This window comes from Micropterus salmoides, unplaced genomic scaffold (genome assembly GCF_014851395.1).
Source record: "Micropterus salmoides isolate LMB-PRFRI ecotype aquatic unplaced genomic scaffold, ASM1485139v1 Ms_hic_scaffold_12, whole genome shotgun sequence".
Lineage (NCBI taxonomy): Eukaryota > Metazoa > Chordata > Actinopteri > Centrarchiformes > Centrarchidae > Micropterus > Micropterus salmoides.
In genome coordinates, this window is record NW_024040263.1 from 14149766 (window position 1) to 14169301 (window position 19536).

Here is a 19536-nt window from a genome sequence, read left to right on the forward strand (position 1 = left end):
AGTAGCTGCAAAGATACTGCATCCATGCTTTTGTGCAGTTGGTTGAAATGTGTCTATAAAACATAATTTTTTAGCTCAGCCAATACTTTGGTAAATCTGGCTTATTTTCTGGATTTCTTGTTTCATAAGCAGGTTGCAATAAGTTTGATCCAAGTTACCATGGAAACTGATCCCTCCAGACTAGCTTGATTCCGGTCAAGCTAGTTTTGAGGCTTAGCTTCACTTTAAACTGTTTTTCCACAGCAAAACACGCTGCTATTGTTGGCTAGTTTAAAAAAAAGAGCTCAGACCTTTCCTACCACTTTCTTAGGCTCCCTCAAGCAAGTTTTTTATTCCACCCCCTGCTTTTCTAAGCCTTTGTTTTTAAAATACCTCTCAGATTTCTGTGTGTATGTTAATTTCAGGGGCGCATTCTCTGTGGTCAGGAGGTGCGTGAAGATCTCCTCCGGACAGGAATATGCTGCCAAAATCATCAACACCAAGAAGCTTTCTGCCAGAGGTAGGAAACACACAACATGCACATAAAGGAACACACACGCCACATATGAGCACAAAAACATGTCTCGAGTGTCACTGAGCTATGTGTGGATGAGCTGTGAACATTGCTGCCCCTGAAACAGGCTTTGGGGCTCTGAGAGGGAACACATTTATATACGTGTGTGTGTTTGTGTGAGCGAGAGTGAAAGTCATTGAGTGAGAGACAGACAGGCACAAGGGGGCAGAGGCTCATCTGGATATTTGTGAAGTTTTCTGTATGTGTGCAGAAGAACACAGCGTACATGTCAAGTAAATGCTGTAGCCACGTTTGCCCTCTTGCACTTTTTGTGCTGTGTGGTGCTGTACGTGTTCTCCTTCCTTTTTGTGTTATTCATATCTGTCCTTTGGTTTCTATGTAAATGTTTGTCCCATACAACCTTGTGTGTGTTTCTATGTGCGCTTAAGCGCACGTGTGCATGTGTTCCGTATTGATTCAGGGCTCTGGCACTTGTCGTCCCAGGGGCAGATCTCTTGCGAAGCCGACCCAGTTCTTTCACATCCGTCACTGTAATTGTAGCTGCTGGCCTGGTTGCCTTAGGCTTGGGATACACACACATAATCACACACACACTTACAGAGACATTGTGCATGCACAAGCACACACATGACCCAGGAACGGCCAACAGCGTATTTGTGATTTTTAACCAATGGTGCGTTGCTCCTTTGCTGTTCCTACATTTCTTTAGCCAATGGCGTGTTTTGTCACAGCTTGCTCGCCTGTGATAACCAATGACCACGATCATGTGAGCTGAGCCATCTCACTTAAATATAATTTGTAATAATTTACTTGCAATTACCTTGCCTGTTATTGTTGCGCTTGTTCTGCCACTGCCTATAGTTTCATTGTGAGGATGCAAATGTTTTCGGGGCTGTAGTGTGTATTAACAAGTACCTCCCTCCCCCTCTTTGCAGTGTTTTACCTTTCATTCCTTTACAGCAGCTCCTAGTCTCCCTCCTCCTCAGCATCCTCCCTCTCCATGTTCCCTGTTCTTTTGCATTTACTCTGCTTCCCTATTTTTGCTTTTTTTTCTCCCTGTCTTATATCAGTTCTCCCTTTTTTTTGATTTACCATACACTGTCAGATTGCTCATCAGGTACTTCTGCCTTCCCTTCCTTCGTGTACATTTTCTCCTCACCGTCTCTCCCTGCCTTCATTCCTCCATCGCTCCTTTTCTTTGCTCCCTTCATGCTGCATCTATTTTCTTTCTGCTTTCCTCTCTCTTCCCTCACAAATCCTTCGCTCTTCCCCTCTTTCTGTCTCGCTTCCACCCATGCTGACCCTTCCCGCTTGCTGAGCGCAGTGTTAGTAACAGACACCTTGGCAGACGGATAGATTTTCCAAAAATACTGCAAAGGGTTATCTCCCCACATATGCATGAGGATGTGCGGGTATGCACACACACACGCGCACACACACACACACACACACACACACACACACACACACACACACACACACACACACACACACACACACACACACCCTCTCTCTTTACCTTTTTCGTGTGTTTGTGTGTGTACAGAGGTTTACGTACCGGGCATGCTGGCGTGTCAGATATGGTCTTACCCTCTTTCCGCGATAAGCCCTAGCCCTAACTCTGATTCTCTTCTCTCTGGCAGGATCATGACCTCCCCCCAACCCAACTCCACCACTGTGTGAGAGTGTGTTTGTCTATGCAAGTGTGTGCTTGTGTGAGTATATATAATTTAAAAGGGTTTAGCGTAGGATTGGTGGCTGGAAAGCAGGCAGATCAAGGCACTGTGTGTGTGTGTGTGTGTGTGTGTGTTTGGTGTTTCTGGTTATGCATGCACATATGAGTGTTGGGCCTATAGGACCAGTCAGTCCTGCAATCTGCTATCCTGATTATGCAGCATTTCATTAAGAGCAGTAGATGAGTCAGTGAATGAGAGGAAACTGGAGAGAGAGAGAGGAAGAAAAGGATAGGAAGCAGAGGGAGAGACACAGATAATCAGAGAAAGAAACAGAAGTCGAAGAGTACGTGTGTTTGTGCGCGCTGTATCCCTCACAGCAGTTGAATATTTGTTCTCTCCCTTCATGTATGCGTCAGTGTCCTGTCATGACTCTGTCTGCTATCTTTTGTCACTTTGTATTTGCTTGTGATGTGCTGTGTGTGTGTGTGTGTGTGTGTGTGTGTGTGTGTGTGCGTGTATACATGTGCACGTGCTTGTGTGTGTATCTAAAATCACTCATCTGTTTGTGTGTGTTTGTGGACGTCCTTGTCCTTGTTGCTGTTTCTGAGCATTAGCCTCACTGCCTGACTATGTGACCCTTTCAGATGGTCTTAACAGTTGAGTAGGTTTGCATTGTTTGAATCCATTACAATAAAGATGTTTTGAATTTAAAAAAAGGCCAGCTTGTCTCACTGTGTAAAGATTGCAGTGCATTGTGAGAGTAGCACAGTGATATGGAGATAGGGTAAAGGAATAAGACTACATGTACAAGGAGGGAAGAGTGATTTAATATGGCTTTTGATGTAGTGCTGATGATGCTTTTCATCCTTTTTCTCCCCTTTTTTTCTTTTTTGAATTCTTGTTCTTAATTCATTGAAAGTGTATCATGTAAGTAAAGTCCCATCAGTTTTGCAGAGACTGCATTATTGTTGTTCCTGGCTTGATCCACCGTTCTATAACTGACCCTACTTCACAGTGGATAGTTTCTGTGGTAATAGGCGTTTGCCGTTGTTATTTCTGTTATATGGAGGTGTCATGGTAACAGAGATGATAGCTGTTACTAAGGTGTATATATTTGTTTTTATGTGTGGGTTTTCTTTTTGCAAATCGCTCCTCATGTTGTTTTCCCTTATTAGGCAAGATAAAGATTTGTCTTCCCTCTTGCTTTCCCTCTCTGTTTTTCCTCACTCTGAAGTGAAGGGAAGGAAGAGAAAGAGGGGATGTGATTGTGCGAGAGAGAAAGGTAGGGGGAGACACAAAGAGAAATACGAGAGAAGGAAAGGATGGAGGGATCAGTGGGAAGAAGGGGGATCACATGACTCACTTGAAGGCTAAAAATAAATGTTGGTCATTCTCTCACTCTTGGTGTCTCTAACTCTCTCTCACACACATAAACGGTCTCGAAAATATTCCATCTTTTGAAAGGAGCCGGTTTTTGGTTTCAGTCAATGTTCACCTGTCTAGCCAACCAGTATGCCGGTGCACATAAGGAAGAAAACGCACAAGACTAAGATTGAAATATGTTAGTGTAAAGAACTAAAGGATGAACAAAGGGGAGGAATCTATCTAATTTTCCACCTGCAGTAGCTGACGTTTTAGTATGGGGTCACATACTCCTCTATGTTTACCAACTAATTTCTGTCTTTGTCTTTCTGCTGCTCGGCAGGTACAGTACAGTTGGTTTTCAGAGCTTCTTTTTTTTTGGTGGAATACAAACCATCAAGCATCTACCCCGAGCCAAATTACAAACCTCTCCTGTTTTTTTTAATGAAAAGAATCCGATAAAATGATGCAGTTGCTGACTGACTTGTGAGCTTGAAACCATTCCCCCCTTCTCCTTTTCAACCCGCCAGTCAGAGAAAAGTAAATTTCAAAGTAAGCTTACAGTAGTTTCTCTATAGAATGAGGATTTAGTATATTCAGAAGTAGTATGATAGTACTTTTTGTTTCAAATTGTTAATGACACATCTCGTGGCTTTCGTCATAGAGATTGCCCAATTGTCCAGTGCTTAGTACTCAGGATGACAACTGAGCCAACTCCATCCGCTGATAAAGGCCATTAGATGTGCCTGAGAGCTCTGGAAGAAATCTAGTCAGTGAACCTTGAGTTAAGAATTTTTGTCAAACTACTATTTTTTTAAGGGTTGTAAGAATTAATCTTCAAGCTCATTGTTAACTTTGGCGTAATGACACCTGACATACTTGAAATGAACAGCGGAACTCTATAGTTTCTTAAGCCAATTCTATCTTAAGAGACTCACAGACTGAAAACAATGATTACATCCTGAAAGGTTCATCATAGAGATTCAGATAGCTGTCGACAATCTTCCTTTTCTTGTAATTTGCTCTTGATAATTACCTACCTAGCTGTTACCTGCAGTAACTGTATGAAAATGGTGCTAGTTTGTTAATGTAGAGACTTGTCCCTCAGTTGGTCGGTTTGAACGGCACAAAGACAGTCTACTCCATGTATACATCATCAAAATTATACTCGACAAAAACCTAATTTGGCTGATAAATACAGTAGATAGTAACAAAGAGTATCGGGAGGCACACTAACTAGACAGCATACAGTTTTCTTTGTAGCTAATTCGTGATAGCTCTTTAAGTTCCAGCCTAAATCAGCAGTCACCACAGAACATTTCACCTCTTAAAACTTTGTTAATAATGTAAGCTGTAATCAAAATCAAAACCACTTTTTTAAAACGTCAGGATGTCAATATAAAAACAATTGATCATTCAGCCCTGAAGGAACCAGTATGACTAACTGGGTAATAGACTCTGTAGAAAGCAAGGGAGTTCTTAATTACAGAGTACTGCATCTCCTTCTGTCTTTTCCTTTTTCACACTCACTTTTTTCTTCTCTGCCTCTGTCCTTCCCCACCCCCTGACAACTCTCTCATCCCTGTCCTCTTTACTCTTCTTCCTTCCTCACACATTCCCTGGCAGCCTATGGATCTAAAACCACAGTCTCTGTCTGTCCATTTCGTGGTAGAAATCTTAATTCTGGCCTCTCTCCTCAAGTGCTCAGAATTCATGACGTTGCAGTCTTAATTTAACTTGTTCAACTACTGTATTAACCAAGAAACATCTGTGAAAGATAACAAATTGATAGAGGCGACAGTTAATAATGACATCAAAAATTAATGAGAAAAACATCTGCCTATTTGTTGAAATGTACATGTCTGTCTATGTATGTAGCTCGTATTATTTTTCCAGCAGAACTATATCAAAACTGGAGTATGAACACATAGAAAGCATAGACTATATGTGATAGAAAAGCATTAGAGTGAAGTCCTTTGTCAAGACCCCTTGGCGTTAGGACTGGGTATCGGTTCGTGATACCTTTATGGTATCGACCGAAATAGCCCAGTACCAAGAAGTATCAAAACTCCAGAAAAAACGAGTAGCCGATGCATTTGATCCTTTTTGTAACCAGATTGGGGAAAATGACTATTTGTATGGTTTTGCTCACAGCCACCCTCAATTGAGAGTCAAATATAATGGATTTGACTCTATCCAGACAATAATTAACTCTGCTGTTACTCATATTATTCTAACACCAAAAATGTAACTCTTCTCAATTTGCTGTGTAGCATGTAGAAAATGTAAAATCTTCCTTTAAGTATTAAGAACAACAATGGGGAGTTCTTCAGTATTCTTCAGTAGTAGCCTAATGTTTATACTGTTTGAAAGTAGGCACACTTTAATGTGCATATAATTAGATAGATAGTGATATTAAGCAATGTATTTGCCTTCCTTACTGATAAAACTTTGCTGGCTGCCATGCCAGCTCTTAAGCTGTTTTTTCTTGTAGTTTCTCTACAAGGAACATTTCCAGACAGCCCCCATGCTTTTATTACTGTTTTTTAATTAGCAGAAATGTCAATGCTCTGCACTACACAGAATTCACTGCACTACACAGAATTCACTGTACAGTAGAGCTTCATTGCTGCTTTTAAATATGTAGCTTTTTGTGTCAATATATGTGTTTTAAAATGTGGATTTGTGTCTGTACGTTTCTGTTGTTAAGTCTCTGCTTGCCAGGATGTCTCCAGACCACCACCCTCAGATTAAGCTACTTTTACATGTTGGTCTAATGTGTGTGCGGCTGCATTACGCTGGATAAGATAAAGGCAGACATTACCGTACATTATGAGACTCCCAGCAATACTCCGGGGGACAGCTTTATCTCTGACACCAGCCACCTTTTGTTTCTCCTCAGAAGAGAAAGCCAGGGAGTTATCAGTCTCATAATTCGTACTCTATTTGGAACCAGCGGAGGGTGACGATGTCTCAACGTCCTGGATGGTTTCATTAGACCCCCAGGTTCTGCAGGAACCGCATGGAGGAAGCCTACTTAGCTGCTGTGCCACAGAGGATGTTACATTCACCCCACTACATCTTTTTAATTAAAACTTCTTAATTAAATTGGAGCAGAACAATTCCAGCACTCTGTTGTGGTGTGTGGTGGTTCGATTTGTATGCGTATTAGGGTTAGGACTTCAACTAACATTTATTTTCATTATCGATTAAATTATTGATTGCTTAAATGGATTAATCGAATTATGCCCATCACAAGTTCCCAGAGGATGTTTTCAAACTGCTCATTTTGTCTGACTAACAGTCAAAACAGTCAAAGGTATCAAGTTTACAATGATACACCCAACAAAACTTTGGTATTTTCCTGTGATAAATGATTTTTGGTTATTCATTGATTATCAGAATTTTCAAGATTCCTATACTTTATATATGCACCAGGATCTCACCCTTTCTCCTAGAAATTACTGTTACTTGTAAATTTTTTTTCAAATTACATTGTGGAGTCGAACGTAATTGCTGCCTGGATTATGTTCAGAGGCAATCTGTATTTGAGTGGAGGAAGTACTACGTTTACTGTATGTAGGTTAATGCACAGAAGTTGCAGGTAGGCGGTGAGCTGGGGATATGGTTGATACAAGAGGCCAGAAATCAGATGACCTGTTTAACTTGGTCAATCAGACTGAAGATACAAATAGGGGCAGGATGTTTTAAAGTGTACAGTTCAGTCCATCTAGAGCCACACATCCTGGCCCCTTTGTCTGTCTCTTCTGTTTTTTTTGTGCATATTTGACTACCTTTCTCCATCTGGTGTTTGTTTGGTCTCTATTTTTGTCGCGGTCTCTTGCTTGTTTTTCCTCTTGCTTTCTATGTCTGCCTATGTCTTCTCTGTCTGTCCCTAAGTCTGGCAGTATTCTACTTACAGGACGTCAAACTACAAAAGGCAAATAAAACGCACACATACACACAGAGCAGCACTGTGCTGCAGTGCGGCTGCAGACGCAAGACGTCAGAAACTGACTGAAAGAGATACAAGCAACAGTAGAGAGAGACAGAGAGGGGAAATACAGGTGAGGGTTTAGTCAGCTCGGGTTTAAAAATTTGGTTTGGTTTGTCTGGTGATGGTATTAACTTGCAGAGTTTAGACAGTTTGTCAGCAACTTTTCAGTACAACACTCTTAAAGTGTAAGCAAACAGGTCCTGGAACAGTATTATTATATAAATAATACTACACTAGCTAACAGCAATCTGTGATTTAGGTTTTTACATATACTGATCAATAGAAAGGGTTGCAGCAGGAAAAGACAGGATGGAAGGATGATTCCAAGCAGATAACACAAAAGCAAACAATGAAATGTATTAAGTGAGAGGAAATATTGATGTGAATCGCCAGGTACATGTCTTCCATTGTGGCATATGCATCTAAGTCCACACTCTAAATAACTTTCATGGTAACTTATTTTGCAATAAAGACCACTCCCCTGTAGGACTACATTGCCCTCTCAATATTCTTTAGTAACAGTCATAGTTACTAAGTCATAGTAATACTCATAGTTTTACAGTATGCAAATGTCCTATTTTATCTTAGGTAATTCTTATATGTGTGTTGCTATCAAGTTTTGTAACTCGGTTATCATGAAGTTGTAGAGCTCCATATCCAAGTCACAGGGACAATAGGATCGTATAGGAAGCTCCACTTACGTCAGGCTTGCTGTCAACTCACCAACATAGACATAAATGACAACTGGACTGTCCTAAATATGGTACGAAGTGTGAAATCCTATTCTGGGCAGGACAGAGGCAATGCTGACACCAAGAAATAGGATGTTTTAGACAAGATGGTTTATGACGTGACAAATGCAAGAGGTCAATGTCCTACAGACAGCAAAAGAGCTGACAGAAGTAGAGCACACCAGTGTCTCTGCACCACTCTGTTTAGTCTACATTTAAGTAGGCTCCAATGAAAAATGTGTGTACATCCCCTAAAATATTAAGAATTTTTTGCCTTCTAAATGTGCTGCATCTATAATATAACAATATATCATTTCCACAGACACATTTGAGACATTTTTGTGATTACCATAAACAGACAAGCCTGCCACTTAAAGCCTCTTGTGACTACTGCTTAAAGTTAGATTTCACAGCAGATCTGTTGGCAGAAAGAAACAGTGTGATATACAACTTCCGACACATTTTACTTAATCAAAAGCAACTCAGTGCATTGCAGATTAAGTCTTAATCACCTTACTTTGTACAAACAGTCATTCACTGCTACATGTAGTAAAATACTTCCAGACACGCTTCGATCAGGCCAAAAAGGTCTAGGCAGTCCTAAATGATAACAGTCGACTCTAGCTTCACATTTGTCGGCACAATTACATTGGCTTCACTTTATGTAGAAATGTTGCTGTCAGTTCTAACCACGTAAGCAAAAAGCCGCCAACCAGTGGCTGTGGCAGTAGGGCTCAAGCTTGCACACACAGTTACATACCGTAAAGCATTTTTGTCAGCCAGTCACAACTCGTTGTTGTCAGTCTGAGACTTTTTGAGAGTCAGGCAGATTTCAAAGTCGACCTCAGCAGGAGTTGGTTTAGGTGAAGGTGTGAAATGTGATTTTCTAGCCCATTAAAATAATAAAAATGCTAACATACAATCAAACCTCTACTCACACCTATGGGCACTTTTGTGCTCCAATCTATTTGACTTGTATAACTTTGAGTCTTTAAAAACATAAAGGAAATCTTGAAGAAAAACTACATGAGCACGGGCAATCCACATACAAAGGACCAGGACAAACCCAGTACCCTTTTTGTTGTGAAGCAATAGTACTTAAAGCTGAGCAGACCTCAAAACAAATTGCATTAAAACATTCACAAAGTTAGTGACATGCTGTCAACTATTTTAGCTTTTTGTTTTATTTTACAGTTTTACAGTTTTCTAGAGCCTCCTGTCTTCCAAAACAATGGCATAATCTTTGCTGGAGCTCAAATGTCATCTCAAATACATCTTACAGCTGCATATAGACAATGAAAAGTTATTATTTTAATGGCACACATGAGCAACTGTCTAAACAAAAGCATCTAATGCAGACAAACAGTGGGGATAGGTAGTAGTGTAGTGATTGTAGTGCACTGCATGTTCTTTTTTTATGCTTCTACAGTACATACACATTTCAGCATTTAACTGTTGCAATCCATGATCTGTAAAGTTCCTTTTTCTGCTTTCCGTCCTAATGCATGTACACAGTGTGCTCTCTGTGAGTAATGGGTTAAATGGTTTGATGTTCCAGAGGAGATGTGTTTAAATGACATCTCGTCTTTTTGAAAGTGGGTAGTAATTATTTGTGGTTTCCTGTCTGTAGTCCTGTAGAGTTTGATAGTTGTGTGTGAACTCTTGATGTCGGCCATTTGCATGCAAGGCTGGTTCCACTGCAGAGGAGAGGCCCGACGCTCTGATTGGTGCAGGAGTTGCTAGACAACAGATGTCCAGTCGGCTGGGAGGTGGACTACCTGTGGAGGAGGGAGAGAGTAGAGAGTGAGAGAGAAAGAAAGAAAAGTGGAGGTGTAAAATGACGGAGAGGGAGAGTGACGCTGTTATGGCAGATATTCACAGTATACAGAGAGGTACAGTACAGTGGAAAACACAGCCAACCTGACATGACTACCTTTGTATGTACCTTTTTAAAAGCAGTGTTTTCAGTGGTGTTTTAATTGCTTTATAGAGAAACAATTTTCTCAAAGTATTATTTTATTGTCCTGCTGCAGGCCTAAAACAGCAAAATTGGTAACTAGTAGTATACAAACATTTTATTTAAACTCACAAATATTCTGCTACAGATAAAAGCAACATATCAAAGCAACACATGAAGTTGTTTATTTATTTAGGATTATTTTATTGAAATGTGCTAATTGGTGCTATTAATTTTGCCAGTGACTGATATATGGTATTAGCAACAGAAAATCATTGATGATGATGTTCATGATATGTTAAACAAAGGAACTATCTTCCAGGAAATGCTCTAAATTGCATCCTGTCAAATTCATCTTTACATTGTATACTGTCTTGAGTTTAACCTTTTTATCAGTCTGTCCAGTGTTAAATCATCTTTGACTGGTGCACAGCTCCACATAATTCAAATGATTATATTTGAATAAGACCACATAAACTTTTATTTTATGGACCACAAGTAGTTTGCAATAAAGTGGAACCTTAAACTAACTGAATACTCAGCAGAATAACAATAAAAAAACAACTTCCAACAAGTTTAACTTCATCAAAAAATATTAAGAAACAAGGGGGAAAAGGAAGCAACTTAGTGTATTGGTGATTAACTCTTAATCAAATCAAGTGGCACCTTAAACCAATGAAGACTAAGTCATTCCCACTGGTTTAAATTTTTTTAATGGTGATCAACTTGTGTGTTTGGGAGCTATGACATTCAAAACCAACGGTTGGCTGAAAAACATAGCATTCATAATATTACAGCTGAATAAGAAAGTTACATTTCCTGCTTTATATAAATGTACAAGAATGCTCCGTTCTTGAAGACTGAAATACTTTTCAAACTTTCAAATACATTGTCAAAATATAATAATCACACATGGTATCTGATTGTTGAGTCGGTATCTCTATGAAAGATTATGTATGAATTAGGTAAACTATTATTTATACAATTTATAAAACAGTATGTGTGAAATGGAAAAAATCTGTAGTCTTTCCTCGCCAGCACATGCAGCACAACCACTGCAACAAAGTTACAGCATACAATCTGACATTAGTCTTAAAAAAGATTGATGTATATTGTATAACCAAAAACAAACATCTGAGTGACACAACGTGCTAGATTAAGAAAAGATGGGGTATCTTTTACCTTAGCAAAGGAAACACAGAGTTTGTGTGTTAGACTGAGAAGGAGGCTAAGAGATTATGTCATCCAGTAACATTGTAAGACTGAGGCAGAAATGGAGAGATTAGTGACCTTGCTCAGAGGGTCCTGCTAATTTGTGAAATAATGGCAGAGCTGCCCTTGTTTCTGGCTCTGCCTGTCAGAATGCCTGTATATCTCTCTGCTGTTGTTTTTGTCTCTAAGGTTGGCAGTATACTTCAAACTAAATCAAAATTGGCGTATCAAACAAAAGAACCACACATTGGGGTTGGTTTGCTGCATTGTGTGCAGGCCTCTTGTCAGAAGTTTTCACACCGTTTTCTTTCACAAACCCTGTAGCTTGTTTACACTGTCACGTGATTGATTGCACCCTCCTTGGCACCTTGGGAAATTCCAGTTTATCTGCTGCTATGCTGCTTTTTTTTTCATTCATTCATAGCATTGTGTCATTACTTGTCTGGGCCTGAATCAGCGCTGCACCCGTATTAGCACTGAGTTAGTAAGTTCATCATTTTGTGGCTGATTATTGTCTAGTTAATTTGATGAGTTGTGTTTTATACATGGATGGAGTGATGGGAAAGATTTTTATTGAAATGGTTCACTTGTTTTGGAAGGTCATCAAACTGACTGACACACATCTACCTCTTCATCCATGGTTTAGGGAGCAAACATACTATCTCTTTTTCAGTAACCAACTCTACCAGGGCAGGTTTTAAATCAACATGTTCCTCCTGTATTTTTTTTTAGCTTTAACTGTAGTGCAACCACAGCTCACCCTGAATTTGCTTTGCATGTCATTGTTGGGATTTCATTCTGGCTTCATCTTTTTCACTGCGACTGATAAACTCCACCCTCTGGTGTGGATGAACAGTCTTTCAGTCCCAGTGAACATACTGTACTGGCTTTTTTAACGAGCATTTGAGAGCACGCCAAGTTCCATTTTGTATAATTAAGTATACCGCAGCCCTAACTTTGACTGTGTGTCTGCCTGTCGCTTCCTATAGATGCACTACACCACCACAAACTAACAGAAACCTGTACCTATAATGGGAACAAACTCCCTGGTGTTCTTTGTCGGTCTTGCCTCTGACTCCACAGTTTCCATAGCATCAAGAAGAGCAGAGGAAGGAGACACGAATGAGAGTGAAAAATAGGCGTCCTATTTTATTTGGAAGAAAGTTTAACCTGCTGCTCCTCTTTCTCTCTCTCTCTCTATCTTGCTCTTGTGCATGTGTGTCTCGAGGTAAAGCTGAAATGGGTCACCTCAACACCATACTGCATCACTCATTATAACGACTGTTGCTCTGTCTCAGTTGTTCCGAATCAGAGTCACTGGACCTTGGTTTCTACTGACAGGGAGATTTGAGAGTCACCTCTTGTTTCACGTCAAGGCAGATAAAATCAGTCTGCTCTTATAGAGGGGAGATGTGAAATTCTCTCTGAGGGCTGCCATGTGACCAGCCAGTCTGTGGTCACATGGAAGTACACTAACCCTAATACATGTCTCCCTGAAGACTGTCAGCTCATGAAATTTCATAGTTTTCCTGTTGAACATGTTGTATTTGTGATTAAGTACTTAACAGCTGATTTGGAGTCTTCTCGATAGTAAAGTAAGCCTATTATACAGTATTTAAGTTAAATGTTGACTGTTACAAAAATGTATTAATACTTTGATATTGGTTTTAACCATTACTGCCCGGCGCTTGTGTTAGTTAGCAGGAAGAAAAACATAATGATCTAATACTTTGTAAAATTAAAAATAAAATTTGTATCCTTGCAATTTTATTTTGCTCTGAGGGCAGCAAAAGGAACCTGCAAGCACATTACAGGTGCTCATATTAAGCCCAACCCCGGAGGTCAATATGAATTGTGGCTGCTCACTCTGTTTGTTGCCTGTGTGTTTATGGCATATCACCAAGCACATATCAGGTCACATTATTTTCGTCCAGCAGTTCAGTTCTGATAAGGAAAAGAGCAGGCTAACACAAAGCCAATACACACACACACACACACACACACACACACACACACACACACACACACACACACGTGTGTGGATGTCAAGTACACAAACACACACTGATGCTGACAATGATGCCCAAACACTGCACTGTGTCCTCTACTAAGTCAAAACTAACTTGCAGCCAACTTCATGTTAGATGTTGTTCTGAGAGCCAATCATGGCAGGGAATAATAAAGAGCATTAAAAATAACCTGACTCTGTTTCACTCTGTGTTTGCGTCTCCTCTGTTTTTCTTTTAGATCATCAAAAGCTGGAGAGAGAGGCGAGGATTTGTCGTTTACTGAAGCACCCCAACATCGGTGAGCTGCGAGTCCTCGATCTGAAAATATGCACACACAACAACACATGCTGATACAAGCGAAACACACATATTTTGTTCAGGTCTCTGGTGAATCCTGCTATGGCTATTCATCTTCTTTCTAGACACGGTTATGAGGGTGAGAGCGAGAGAGAAACTGTGTGTGTGTGTGTGTGTGTGTGTATAGGGGTATCTAATGATGATGTATCTGTGTGCTCTCCCAGCTGAGTCATAAGAAAGACACAGAAGCTGTATACGGTCTCTCTTAACCACTGACCCTTTACTCTCTTTCCTCCTCATTATACCTCTAATAGAACCTGTCTCTCCTCTTTTGTCATCAGCTCAGACTCTTTCTTTTGTTCGCTGTCATTATTTCAGATTTCTTTAATCAGATCTGCACCACAGCTGTCATTCCAGTTAGTTTTCCAACAAAACTCTGCTCTTTTAAAGTTTGAGAATAACTATAATTGAATACTTTTATTCCCAGACTTTGAAATCTTCCAAAAACATATTGTAGGAATAAAAAGACAATATATGACATATTGGAGGTACTACAAAGAAATTATATGGGACAATTCTTTAGTACAGTAGCAGTTTCAGCACAGCAGCAAAGATCAAGGACCAAAGTGGAAGCACGTCAGAAAGTCTATTTTCTCATATTAAATATTTAAACGTTTGAATGGATTTAAAGAAAAGCATAAGCTCTCCAAAACAAAGTCAGAGTTTAACAATCAGCATTGACATGTTTGATCATATTTTTAGGCCACACATAGGATTTGATATAATATTTCTATGTTTCCTTATCCAAGTTGAGCTCCCAGATGTCAAAACAATGATGTACAAATCAACGGCCATTTGCCTAAATATCTGAATACTAGTTCTTTTAGTCGTAGTTGTTCTCAAAGGTTTAACCTAATCAAAAAAAGCTACTTTATTTACATGTAGTGCTTCACACTGCTCCTTTGCATATTACCACTGTATTTCCGACACACCTGACAACTAACAAGCTAACTCTGAGGCACAGCAGCACAAAAGAAAACATAAATAATGAGTATTGACAGTGTACGTCTTGAGATATTGACTGCTTTCTGTTTCATTGGACTTTTTCTGTCTCTTTTCCTTTTCTGTCCCTTGTTTTGTGTTTTTGTTAAATTTCCTCTACAGTACGACTCCATGACAGCATATCAGAAGAGGGTTTCCACTATCTGGTGTTTGATCTGTGAGTAACAGACTCTCACACACACATTCTCTGTCATTGTAACCACCCTACCAATTTCACATGTTTTGTCATTCCTTTCTAACTTATAATAACTTATAATATTTTCACAACTTAACACAGGGTATAGAAATGTCTTCTTATTGTTATGAAGCTGGGTTGGGTTGCAGTGGCTTTTTGTAAGTCCATTACAAAGTTTGTGTGTAAAGTCCTTCCCAAGTTCTTAATACCTACTAGCTACTTCAAACTGTAGACTGTATAAAACAAACTAGTAATTTCTAATCAAGGTTGCAACATATGATTTAGGATTGTCTTAGCTAATAAAGACTTTACTAATGTGTTTATCAGTTGCTAGGAAACATCTGTAACATTGTCCAATCAGAAGCAACCAGGAAGCCAATATTGCATCACATGCTTTAACATAACAACCAGAAATAACAGTTTTAGGGGGCTAAGTTATGTGTTAAACTTAACTGACAGTTTATAAGTAATTTTTGTTTACATATATATCATGTACATGAACAATATGTGTGTTTAAGAGCTAACTTTTAGTATTTATAGACTTTGGAGTAACTTACTGCATCCCATTGAGCTAACCTACCCGATGCTATTTAGCTAAGTTAGTCATTTAATCTGACATTATCAGCAAAAATGTTACCACGGAAAAGAAATTAATATCATTTAATATTGATAATGTCAAATCATTATTGCTTTCCAATTCTTTTCTTTGCTCCTGAGTGAAAGTTGAAGAAACCAGATAGTTTTAAACTATTTATCATGGTCAGAACATGGCAAATACTTGCCAAGTGGTGATCACTTAACAAATCTAAAGGTATAACATTCAAAGCAATTTCGACAATTATACATGAGTAAAATTAAATAAAATCTTTTTTCAGCCTCAACAAAATAAATGTCAATAGAAAAATTATTTTCTAATTTGTTCATGATTAAAATGAATTTAATCAAACATTTGTTGCCCATACAAACCATACACAAAAATCCAGAAACATGTGGAATCGTTTTCACATCTTTTTGCACATTTCCAGGCAAGCATACATTGCACACAAACACACATGTGAAACATTAATACATACAAGTACATGGCTTTTGCTAAGTGTTTATGGTTTATGGTCTAGGAAAACATGAGGCATGTGTACAGTTAAAAAACACTGAGTGATTGATACAGAAACATGCGCACTACAATGTCTTCTCTGTCTCTCCACAGGGTGACAGGAGGAGAGCTGTTCGAGGACATCGTAGCCAGGGAGTACTACAGTGAGGCTGATGCCAGGTAACACGCACCAAGCCCCATGCGGGTGTGTGCGCACACACACACACACACACACGCACACACTGCTGAGTGCAGCAGCCATTATGCATCTCTGTCTATTACTGGTGTGTATATTTTTGTGCTTCACATATGGTTGTCTCAGAGGTGGGATACAGCTGCCCTGTCTCTGAGGCATCTCAAAAAGTTATTTATAAAAGTGATTAACGGCATATAGCCTGTATTAATCATACACAGCATACCTTACACTGCCAGCTTTATGTTGAAACACTGCATCCCCAGAGAGAGAGAGAGAAAGAAAGGGAGAGATAGTGTATAGCAACTGCATGGTTTAAGTTTGTCTATATAGTGTAATAATAAATCACATGAAAAATGACCCTTCTTTCACTTGACTTAATATCATCCGTCAAGAAAACAGCATCATTCATAAGAAGTCTAATTTGAGGTACATATGATACATTGTTATGGGATTGTTTTCTCTTTTCTTACCCTCAATGATTCCCCAAATTGTCTTCTCTGCCTTTCTTCCTTGCTTTTCTGTCACTCCTTCCATTTGTTTCATCACAATCCTGTCCTTGTTCATTACTCTCCTGTCCTCAGCCACTGCATACAGCAGATCCTCGAGAGTGTCCACCACTGCCATGTTAATGGGATCGTCCACAGGGATCTGAAGGTTTGTTTGCATGTTTGGTCCTGACCCTGAACAACAGATGGCAACATTCAGAAAGACACAGCACCTCTCCCTCGCAGTCCTTACCCTTTGCATCTGCACACTTTTTTTTTAACAATCTGACGAAATAAACCTTAAAACAAAGATTGTTTTATCAAATGGGAGGTAATATACCATCATTAAGATTTGTTTATTTGTCACATTATTCCATTCTTCCTTATAGAGTCCCCTAAAAGCTTTGATCAATTAATAAAGCTGATTTGACCTTGACCTCAGCTTTGAAATTGGCTGCAATTCTGGTGTGCAGGAGTGACATTCAAATCCTCAAACTGCAGAGACTCAAAGCAGGGCTCTACAATCCGCCTTCCTATATTGTTACATTAGAATCTTGTTGAGTCGATATTCTGGGCTTAATACCCGTCTTGCCAATGTCAAGAATAAGGATCCTCCGCTAATACAACCCCGGATGTTGCAGAGAGCATGCTGCCCTCTTCGTGTGTGTGTGTGTGATGGTGGGTGGGGGTGGGGGTAGGGGTGGTGTAGTACTCTGAGTGTAGAGCTATGGTGACAGGAATAGGAGCAATCACAAGCCTGAACTTCAAGAATGATTATTTTCATAATTATGTAAAAAATTATGTTGAGATGTGAAAGATTTTCCAAGGTCATGAATATTCTAATGTTAGTCTGCATTCTCACAAACTCTCAAGACTTTTTATGTGGAGGAAAAAGGGAAGAGGATGGGTTGTGGATATAAAACTGTACCATCGGAAACACTGAGAAACAAATCTGAATAACCATGATGGTTTATGACATTTCCAATCTGTCGACTTTATTAGGGGAGATGTCCTTTGCTGACGTGATTTTAAGTTTTCAGATGCTTCATAATCAGGAGGATTTATTCATCGTTATGGAAATGATTATGCTGATGTGTTCAGTTGTCAGTTAGTGTCCTGTTGAGTTATATGTCTGCCATAAACTGACTGCTCACAGGCTGTCTGTGTTTATAATCTCTAAATGTTAGGAAATGTATTATTCATCAGAGAACACTGTCTAACTGGCCTTAGGTTAGCAAAGACCTTTCTGCACCTGTGTGTGTGTGTGTGTGTGTGTGTGTGTGTGTGTGTGTATGTGTGTACTCGCGTGTGCTTGCATATATTTATGATTGTGCTAAACTGTGTTAGTGTGTTTGTCATTACCCATATGTGGCTGAGTTGTTTGTTTTTACACCCACGTCTCCTGTTATACGATACCTCCCTCCTGTATCCTTCTCCCTGCAGTGTGCACTTTGTTCCCACTCATGGATATTAACAGTGGATTGGTGTTACTGTGGACAAGCATATTGTGTCTGCTACCAATTCACTCTCCCAAAATCCATGAGGTTGAGGGAACAAGTCCATAGCTCCAGTGTGGAAAATGTCCTTTGTCACGTAGAGATTTGGTCCCGTGCACATTTATGTTTCTGTCATTTGTGTGGCAGAAAGGGAATTGCCTTAGACACTGATTTAAGAGCAGTTTAGCATTGTAGACCCCTAATAGCTTGGATTAGGATTTGGTTTGGCTAATCTGATCTTAGATCTGTGTCTGTGGGCGGCTTGTTCCCAGAGCGTGTGACCTCTCACCTCTAACCTGTTTGACTCCGCCCCCCCCAGCCTGAGAACCTTCTATTGGCCAGTAAGCTGAAGGGGGCGGCGGTCAAGTTGGCTGACTTTGGGCTGGCTATCGAGGTGCAGGGGGACCAGCAGGCATGGTTTGGTGAGTATTCATCCATCCATTTTTCAACCTGAATCAGTTGGTCAATGAAGCAATCAACCAATCAGTTGATCAATCAATCACTCATTTAGTAAGTTGAGGAACAGCCCAGTCACTGAATTTTCCACTCCTGCCTACCCTTCCACATCTACTCCCTCCCTCCATATCACTCCTCCAGGTTTTGCCGGCACCCCGGGATACTTGTCTCCGGAAGTTCTGAGGAAAGACCCGTATGGGAAACCAGTGGACATGTGGGCCTGTGGTAAATAACATTAAAATTCTGTCACTTCAACTGTTTGAATGCACTTGATTTTGTTTGAGGTGTTTTGTGCAGTGTTAAATTAGTGAATTTAATTTTGTTAGGGAATAATATAGGTTAGTATAGAGTATTGGTATTTTCTGTTTACCATGCTTAATGTGTCATGTCTCTTTCTTCCAGGTGTGATTTTATACATCCTGCTGGTGGGCTACCCCCCCTTCTGGGATGAGGACCAGCATCGCCTTTACCAACAAATCAAGGCTGGGGCCTATGATGTAAGCATTCACACACGTACAGTATAAACTAGAGCTGCCATAAAAAAATTAAAAAAATCAAGTTCAAACAAATGAGAGCTCACATGTAATTTGTTTGAATTAATTAAAATGCAACCCACATAGTCTGGTCCTAAAATACATTCAAATCCGGAGAATTTATGTCATCCTGTTCTTTCACTGACACACAATTTGTTGTCATGGTAATGTTACCATTTTAAGACAGCCTTACCTTTATCTAACCATGGTGGCAAACCCAAAATGCTTTTACATATACTATTTCTCAGATGGTTCGGTGTTGAACGTTCAGCATGGCTCGCTTGTTTC

At 39.7% G+C, this 19536-nt stretch overlaps 1 protein-coding gene across 9 annotated transcripts in view; it reads left to right on the forward strand.

Moving 5' to 3' along the window:
* Nucleotides 1–19536, forward strand: part of camk2d2 (calcium/calmodulin-dependent protein kinase (CaM kinase) II delta 2) — a 37952-nt gene that overhangs the window by 2588 nt on the left and 15828 nt on the right. For all 9 annotated transcript variants that reach the window (XM_038713517.1, XM_038713515.1, XM_038713518.1 and 6 more), the window contains 8 exons: nucleotides 405–499; nucleotides 13697–13756; nucleotides 14920–14974; nucleotides 16197–16262; nucleotides 16860–16932; nucleotides 18579–18681; nucleotides 18857–18940; nucleotides 19118–19212. In XM_038713517.1, the coding sequence (XP_038569445.1) occupies nucleotides 405–499; nucleotides 13697–13756; nucleotides 14920–14974; nucleotides 16197–16262; nucleotides 16860–16932; nucleotides 18579–18681; nucleotides 18857–18940; nucleotides 19118–19212 (631 nt within the window). The remainder of the gene's footprint in view (nucleotides 1–404; nucleotides 500–13696; nucleotides 13757–14919; nucleotides 14975–16196; nucleotides 16263–16859; nucleotides 16933–18578; nucleotides 18682–18856; nucleotides 18941–19117; nucleotides 19213–19536) is intronic.